We start from the raw sequence: 9323 nt of genomic DNA, 5'->3' as shown, positions 1-9323 counted from the left end.
TGTCTTTACTGTGCTTTTCACACACACACACACATACACACACACCACACAGACACACACACCACACACACACACACCACATTTGTGAGACACAGTTCTATGTGAGATACAGCTTTTCTTGTTCAACTTTTTTTCTATGTTATATTTGAGGTTTTGGTTGGATAGGTGTTGATATCTAGCAAGTTATTTGAAGTGTTTTAAAACTTGGGAGAGAAGTCAGAACTAATAGATTTGGAATCACCCACACAGGACATAGTTCAAAATGTGGAAGAAAATGAGATTACTTGGGGAAAGAGAAAAAGGGAGAAGGCAGTCAAGGATAAAATCCACATTTGAGGGGTGAAGGAAGATTGACAGCCTCTGCGTATGAGGAGATTTTTATAAACAGTGTATCATTTAATGAGTTTTAAAAATATACATGAAAAGGACATAGATATGGGTATGTTTGTATATATATGTACTCAGTACTTTTTAAAGAAGAATACCATACTAAGTGCCCTTGGCCAGTCAGTGCTATACACTTTCATCCCATGAGTGCTCTACTTCCCTTAGAGAGACGAGCATATTTAGAAACATGTATTGTCCCTGGAACTGATTTTCAGCCATTTTTTTAAAAGGAGGAAAAATGTTGACCCATAGGGATGCAAGTGAATATTATGCTGGTTATTAAAATGTAAGTTTTACAGAGGCCAGTGGCCTGAGGTGCCTCCAAAGAAATAATAAAAAAATAAAGGTAAAGATTATTAAGTGTTTATTTATGAGTGACCACCAAATTATCTTCCTAAAGTATAGACAGTACAAATCATCAAAAGTACTCATTTTGTGTCCCTTGATATAGGGTGACTTTGTGTTCAACAAACATTTATCAAGCTTGTATTATGTGCTCATCATTATGCTGGAGTTACAATGATGAATAAGATAAGAAATATCCCTCTTGTATTTATCATTTAATAGGAAAGATAGAGTTAAGTAAGGGACAGAGATCCATAGGAGTTCAATTTTGCCCAAGTGGTATGTTAAGTAAATGTTCCAGCTACCACTGGTACTTGACAAAAACCATATAAACTGTATCTATCCCCTGCTCAGCCTCTCCCACCCTCTCTGTATTCCCACAGGGTAACTATGGTTTAAGAAAAAAAAATATTGAAATTACGCAATTAGATATGTGGACCTCCAAGAACATGTTAATAAGCATGTATGGTGCATGTGGCTGGGGATAAGGTTGAGAACTTCTGACTCTCCTGACTTCTGTGTCATAACACTCAAATTTGTATTTGTGAGCCATACAAATACAAAAAAAAAAAATTTATTTGGCCCTGGCCAGTGTATGTCAGTGAAGCGTTGGCCCACGCACCGAAGGGTTATGGCTTTGAGGGGGCGTGTGCAGGAGGCAACCAATTGATGTGTCTCTCTCACATTGATGTTTCTCTTTCTCTCTACCTTCCCCTCCCTCCCTTCCACTCTCTGAAAAGCAAAGTATCCTCAGGTGAGGATAAAAAAAAAATTATTGGTTTTGTTTGTTTAATTAGATGAAACAAACGTACATTTTAATTACTTTGCTTTTTGTTTATAGGTCCAGGGACAAGTTCATCCAACTCTTGAGTCTAGTGACGATGCTCTTCAGTATGTTGAAGAATTAATCTTGCAATTATTAAATATGCTATGCCAGGCTCAGCCCCGAAGTGTTTCAGATGTAGAGGTATGATAAATTTGCATTGTATTTAATATATAAAACCTATGTGTTTATTGTAATTTTAGTGAAGGGGAAAGAGCTGCTCTTCAGTTCAACTCTTTAAAAATTAAAGACTGGATTTATTTTAACTTTGTATTGGGAGTATGATAGCTTGTTTATGTTTTAGCTGTCAAACCATTCCATGTTTTGCTTTTGATCTAAAATGATCTTTTGTTGGCCTCTAAACATTACATCTTATGCTAAATTATATATGCATATTTTCATACCTTTAAGAATAGAATATGTCCAAGTATTTTGTTAGTTTGTTTGTTTTGTAAAGCTAGCTATCCTTTCAAGAACATCACAGTTAATATTTTGATCTTCAAGTATTACATGTATTTTAGATAGTAAGTGGACCCCTTTCTACCATTTGGGAGGGAAACACCTAAAAATCTAGGAAGGAAGTTTTACAATCTGTTTCAAAGATGACATGACTCCTGTCCTTTTAGGGTTATAGTTTAGTGGAGATAGAGATAGGCATATGGATAATAACATAATGTGATATATACTATGAGTAAATGGGATGTGGGAAATTTTAAAAGGAGCAAACTAAAAGATAGGCTTTGGGGCTTAAGGTTAGCATCTCAGAAGTAGAGGCATCTAAACAGAAGGAGTCAAAAGTTTGAGAGGAAAGAAATAGGTTTGAAGTACTGAAAATGGGAGATGGAGCTAGAAAAATAAAAGACGCTTATGGCAATCAATGATGGATCATTTGACGTTAATGACCTCAAATGTATAGTTGTACAAATCTTTGTGACATTTCCTTTGCAATACTCAAGTGTGGGCACACACACCAAATAGTTGGGTTAAATGGTATTTCACCATGGATATACAGTAGAAGAACAGTAGGGCAAAGGAGTTGTGAAGACTGGTAATAGCAGTGCTTTAGAGCCCTTTTCAGGACATAACGCACATAGAATACAATAATGATTTTAAGGCACACAGTGGCTGGGGAGGAGAGATCTTTGTCTAGCCCAAGTCTGTTCTGTTTCCCTGAGGGTTGAGGCTTGTCCAATGAGAAACTACTGAAAAGAACATCAGAGAATCTAAATTGGATAAGGAAAAAAGTGAAATGTAGTAATAGCTGATGTTTGAGTACTTGCTACAGTATTATGCACTGGTCTAAACACCTTTATGTTTTACATTTCGTTTAAAGTTTTTAATAACCCCATGAAGATGATACTACTTTTTCCCTTATTAGAATGAAGACTCCAGGGATTTTTTTTCTTGTTCACTGCCAGATTCCTACCACCTAGAACTGGCACTGAGAAGGTACTCAGGAAATAGGTATTGAATGAATAAATGTGGAAACTGAAGTAGAAAGGGTAAAGTAAGTTGCCCAAGGTCACAGCTATAAGTAGAGAAGCCAAGACTTTACCCAGAAAGTCTAAGTTTTGGGAGCATACGTTACCACTAAACTATTCTGCCAGGTGGGAGAGAGCAGACAGATTGGGAAAATACGGAGAGAACGAGGTATTGGATTTCCTAATAAGGTCAGAGAACTGAGAACACTAGAATACCTGTGTGAGAGACAGAGAAGAATAGATTGGGATCAGAGACAGTTGTTGGAATTTAAGGTTTCTTTAGTAACATTGTTACAAAACAGGATGTGGCCATGTGGTGGTGGCTTGACTAGAGGTGATGAATTAAGAGGCCATGGTACTTTATGTGTCCTTACTGTAGACGTGAATTCCCACAAGATGATGCAGGACTTTACATGAGAGTGGAAAAGAGTGATGTTCCAGAAGCAGCTTGCAGAGTGAAAAAGATGCAAAATTCACCTCCATGTGGGTTTTGAGACAGGGCAGTTCCTACCCTAAGCTTTCAGGGGAGATCCAGATTTCAGTTGAGTAGAGAAATATTGAGGAACATCAAATTACAGAGGTTGTGAATGTAGGAAAGATTGTGTACTATGGAATAGTAATTTACTTTGATTACTTAAGTAATTCAAAGTAGATTTCATACATTTTATCCCTTTTTCCCTTTGAATTATAAGGTCAAATATCTTTTATTCAAAATTTCTTTTAGGCACTGATTACAGTCGTCTTCAGAGTAGATCTTGAATGGAACTGGTTACCTGACTCTCCTCATTAACAATTTCATTTGCTCTTTCGGATTCTAGTTGTGTTCACCCACAGTTTTTATAAAATGCAGCATGTAACCCTATGCCTACTATATTAAAATGGAAAAAAAGGTCTTGTCCTGCTTATCATTCCAATGTTGGTACATCCCAAGACTTTGCTAGTTTGGTAACATTGCATAGACTCAAAAAGCTCTTTCCAGATATGTTGTACTATACCTATGTTTATTTAATTTCCTCCTTTTAATTAATATAGAAACTAATTCATTACTTTTCTAGTATTGAAGGAGATCATGACTTCTTGGAAATACTAATGAGTCAGTCTTTCACTTGCACATATTTAATCAATATGTACTTAAGACTAAATAAAAAAGGATATTTTATAGTTTTTTAGTATTCATAAAATTTCTGAGATATCAAAGATATTTACCCTACATCTTATCTTATGATTTTAAGCACTTAATCTGGGCCCTTAAGATAGATGTAGCCATGTGATATTCCATTGAGGTGGCTTTAGGGTTGGGAATTTTTGAAAGAGAATATGACAGTAATAGAAATAGCAGTCAGTTATATAATAGGCTTCGTAATTTCAAAGTACTGCCATATATATTTTTATGTCCTTACAACAACCCTGTGGAGTAGTAGTTATTCTCCTCATTTTATTTTTTAAATGTTTTATTGATTTATTTTATTTTTTTAAGAAAGAGAGAGAGGAAGGGAGAAGAATAGAGAAATAGAAACTTCGATGAAAGAGAAACACCAATTTGCTGCCTTCTGCACCTTCCCTACTGGGGCTCGAGCCTGCAACCCAGGCATGTGCCGTAAATCAGGAATCAAACCTGTGACCTCTTGATTCATGGGTCGAGGCTCAACTACGGAGCACACTAGCCAGGCTCTCCTTATTTTATATATTAGACTATTAACCTCAGAATGGTAGAATAGATTTTTTTTTTTTAAAGATGGAAACCTGGGTCTTTTCCAATCAAGAGTCAAATACTCTTCTTTATCTACCATTCCTGACAGGGTATTTAGATAAGAATATGGAGATATTTAGATGAACGTAATTGTATCTTAGATTCTTCTATCAGTAATTTTTCATTTTCTTTGTTTATTAGAATTCTTTCTTTCTTTTTAATATCCTCACCTGAGGATATGTTCATTGATTTGAGACAGAGAGAGTGAAACAACGATGTGAGAGTGAAACATCAGTTGCTTCCCATATGTGCCACAAACAGGAATTGAACCTGCAACCTTTTGGTGTACAGGATGATGCTCCAACCAACTTAGCCACCTGGCCAGGGCTCTTTATTTCTTTAAAACATTTTCAAAATTTTAAAAATACATTTGTGGAGCTTTTAAAGTATTAAGGGCTGTGAATTTAGCAAGACTTTCAAATAAATTTTGGGGTAAGAGAGAATTCATCAAAATTTTTAAAAAATTGAGGACCATATAAAAATGTACTCAAAAAATAGATCAGTCCGAGTTAGTGGAATATATGCATTTTTTATCTTTATAAAGAATACATTTTGATTACTTTAAAGAATAAGCATAATTCAAAGTGGAGTGACAATTCTTGCTTAATATTCGGCTCTTAGGGGATTTGTTTTAATCACAAACTAAAAATGATTTGTAGTTGCCATATAGCTTTAGGAAATTAGGTACTTAAAAGTACTTGAAAATTGATGGATTACATACATATCTTTAGTTTTGCTAATTAAAATGTATTGATAATTTGTACTGCAGATCATTACAAATTGAAAAATCATAGTCCAAATGAATGGGATTTGTTTCATTGATGTAGCCAATATTCACTAATCCATGATACTAATAGCTGAATATCTATTGTCGATTGAGCAGTGTTCCAGATAAATAGGAAGTATATATAAATTCTCTGGGAATGCAGAGGAGGGGTATATATATTATTTGGCCCTGTCTTTTCAAAATAATTTGTTTTAAAAGATTGTGTATAAAAGTTGCTCAAATCTGGTCTGTTCTCCCCCTCCTCATTTTTCATACTTAATCTTATTAAAAATAAAAGCAAAAACTAGTATTTCTTATGTGATAAGTCCCTGGTAAAGTATTTTCTTTGTATAATTTCTTAGATCTTATTCTTTCATAATGGTACACGTTCATTATTTCTCTCTGGTTGTCCAGAGTGATTTTTATTTGTAATGTCTTTCCTGTTTCCCTTGCTTACCTATGTGTACTGTATTTAACCAACTTTCATTTCTTACGGCACTGACACTTTTTTTTTTTTTCATTTAACTCAGTGTTTCTTGGATTCCTTATCTTTGACTGTTTTTCCCCCTGTGAGTCATATCCTAAAACTTTAAAAGTTTGCTTCCCTTTTCCATTCATTTTTTCTTTAACGTTTTCTTTTCCTTTGAATCCTAAAGAATCCTTGTAATTTTCTAATGTTTTCCATTAACATTTAGATTTCCTAAGTAAGTTCTCCATATTTTCTACCTTTCTAGACAAAAAGTCTCCCACACATTCTAAGCCTTTAATACTGTTAGATTTTAAAAATACCTGTGGTCTGAATATTTACATGGACATGCATGTGTAATTTTGATATGTCCTAGAATATTTGTCTTGAAATTGATGTTTAAGATTATCTATTTAGACCCCTTTATTAAGTAAAGCAAAAGACACGGTTCTGCTAATAAGAGACAACTGTATCTCAAACCTACCTCTGTGTCTTATTTTTTTCTCAAAGCTACTAGATATTAATCAAGATGGAGTTCCTTATTTCAAACAAATAAAATTATTAATTTTGAAAGTGGCAGAGTAATATAATTCAAATTCATGAATCTTTCATTGATTATTTCTCCTTGGGCTTCTTTATTTTAAAAAATATTAAAATACGGTGAAAAGAAATTTTATTTTGTTCTAAAATTTTAATTAAACTTGTCACTACAAGAGATAAAGTAATTCTTTCAATTTGGCCTTTCCACATTCATGGCGCCTTTTTTGATCTTACCAGTCTTTTCCCATACATTCTGACCCTTGGTGTTCCAAGTATATAGTTGTATAATTTATTCCAGTAATACAGTAAGTAAATTTAAAGTGTGTTCTTTTTTTAAAAATATATATTTTATTGATTTTTTTACAGAGAGGAAAGGAGAGGGATAGAGAGTTAGAAACATTGATGAGAGAGAAACATCGACCAGCTGCCTCCTGCACACTCCCTACTGGGGATGTGCCCACAACCAAGGTACATGCCCTTGACCGGATTCGAACCTGGGACCCTTGCGTCTGCAGGCTGACGCTCTATCCACTGAATCAACCCGGTTAGGGCTCTACTGCTTCTATCACCACTCTATTCGAGTGCTTTTTAGACTCTAGGTCATAAAATCACTTTAGTGCATTGCCCAGCTAACATATTTTTAATGTTAAGAAGATACTAGTTCAATGCATATAATGACAAGTTTTATTTTATGAAACTTTGTTCCAGTTTAGTGTGTGTGTGATGGGCAAGAATATAATATAAAATGTATTAAAAATTTATGATTTCTTCCTATGAGTTGAGGTTAAAAAAAAAGTTACAAGCCATAGGGTCATACTGTTATAAGGTTTGTACCATGGTTATACCCATTGAATTAACCATGGACTAAAACCATTGATGTGAAAATTTTAATTGGGAATCATAGTAAAGTTGTTCTATTGGAATAGCAAGCCTATAGTGTTGACTTGAAAAAGGAAAATAATTTTTGTTCCTTTCTACCTTTTCCCCTTCTCTTCTGTCCTCCTTTTTTACAATCCAAACTGCCCCAGTATTTTGAATCTTTATGTTTGCCTGTGTTATATGAGGATAAACCATCCTGGCAAAAGGTTTTCAATTAGACATTTGAAAAAGTATGTAAATTCCATTTTTAACTACAATAATTTCTTTCAACACATTACTGATTCTATTCATTAGAATTAAAATGATCACTTCTTATATTTGGCAGCTGATTTAGTCTTGAATATAGATAGTAAGAAAGTTTATTAAACTCGAAAGAGTTAAACTATTCTTAACTTATAAATTTATTCTTAACATGTCCTAGAATAACCTGCCCCCCCCCACCCTACATCACATGGAAATCTATTTTATTTTCCATTTTAACCCCTTCCCCAACAATTTTTTTGTTAAAAACGTTTCTTTTTCAGACTAATTTTTTTTATTTTGGTTCTATATAGTATTTTTGATGCTGGTTATGAAAACAGTTTGTAATTATTTTTTCTTCCCATTTTTGTGGTTAAGAATAGTATTTCCTCAGAAAGTTTCTAGATGAAATTATTTAGAATGGTACGTATGTAGCTGGTTTTTGAAGGTAAAGTTTTAGACGAGTATACTCGTCGACGACTGAAAAAAGAACATTTTGTGAAAACGTGTATACACGTTTCTGCCGGGGAAGGGGTTAATAACAACTGAAAAACTTCTTATTTAGATTTATAATAAGGATGATGTTTAATTTTATCTAGTAGTACTACTAAATACTGAGTGATTAAAAATCCATGTTAAAATTATGTAATAGCGACCTCTACTGGTTTTACTAGTAATTATGGTATCCTGAAAGGTTATTTTAAAAACTTGAGAGGATGACAGTATTTTTTGCTTGAAGTGAATTACATTAGTTTATTAAAGTAGAGAGATTCAGCTTTTACATTAACATGAGTTCTTTCACTTTCAATGGAAATTCTAACTGAATAAGTGCTGAAAATTAAAATCAAGTATTTTGTTAAAAAGTAATACGTAGGAGAAACCAAGATGGCGACATAGGTAAACACCGGAAATTGCTGACTCCCACAACAAATTCAAAAATACAACTAAAAGACAAAACGGACATCATCCAGAACCACAGGAAGGCTGGCTGAGTGGAAATTCTACAACTAGAAGGAAAGAGAAAAGCACATGGAGACTCAGAGGAAGTGCAGAAGTGCAGAGGTACGGAGGCGCATGCGGCAAGGGCTGGCAACTGAGGACGCAGCTGTCTTTTTGAATCGGGAGGGAGTCACAAGCCCCCAACTGCTCTGAACTCCAGTTCCGGGTGAGTCTCTGGGGACCCAGACTCATACGGGGAGAAACTGGACTGTCTGGCAGCGGGCAGAACTCGGAACTCGAGGGCGGCTTTCTCTCAAAGGTGCTTGCAGCGATTACCAGGACACTGACACGCGGGGCCCTTTAGGGCAGGGCTGAGGATCAGCCATAGCTGCTTGCTCCACCCTGTTGATTCCCTGAGACCCTGCTCCTCCCAAGCTGCACCAGAGGCTTTTGCATATGAATGCCCTGGCCCTTTGCAATCTGAAAATTATCTAACAAACTGCGGCTGGGCCAGACAGACCCAGAACTTCCAAGAGAAGGCCCAAGGCCCCACAGCAGCTTGCATTGCTTCACAGCTGGGCCTCATTTGGGCACCTCCAAAACTCCAAACAAGGAAGGGGAATCTGCAGATCTCCTTGTTGCTCCTGCTGGGTAGCCTCAGGCAGAGGCTAAATTAGCACCTCCTTAGATCCAAGAGGCAGTGTACC

General features: G+C 35.4%; 1 protein-coding gene and 1 long non-coding RNA gene across 4 annotated transcripts in view; one reads left to right on the top strand and one right to left on the bottom strand.

Annotated features, from left to right (window-relative positions):
* The first annotated feature begins 1555 nt into the window (after nucleotides 1–1555).
* The window catches only part of SOS1 (SOS Ras/Rac guanine nucleotide exchange factor 1), a 79780-nt gene continuing 72012 nt past the window's right edge, over nucleotides 1556–9323 (top strand). For all 3 annotated transcript variants that reach the window (XM_015558877.1, XM_015558876.1, XM_015558875.1), the window contains exon 1: nucleotides 1556–1699. In XM_015558877.1, coding sequence (XP_015414363.1) covers nucleotides 1658–1699 — 42 coding nt within the window. In that variant the 5' untranslated portion in view covers nucleotides 1556–1657. The remainder of the gene's footprint in view (nucleotides 1700–9323) is intronic.
* The window catches only part of LOC107181851, a 6378-nt gene continuing 4075 nt past the window's right edge, over nucleotides 7021–9323 (bottom strand). Inside the window, exon 3 of the long non-coding RNA XR_001512568.1 lies at nucleotides 7021–7120. This is a non-coding gene — a long non-coding RNA (uncharacterized LOC107181851). The remainder of the gene's footprint in view (nucleotides 7121–9323) is intronic.

The sequence above is a fragment of the Myotis davidii genome, unplaced genomic scaffold (genome assembly GCF_000327345.1).
Source record: "Myotis davidii unplaced genomic scaffold, ASM32734v1 scaffold151, whole genome shotgun sequence".
Classification (NCBI taxonomy): domain Eukaryota; kingdom Metazoa; phylum Chordata; class Mammalia; order Chiroptera; family Vespertilionidae; genus Myotis; species Myotis davidii.
Note: the sequence above shows the minus strand (reverse complement) of the source record. Positions and strands in the feature narration are given on the sequence as shown.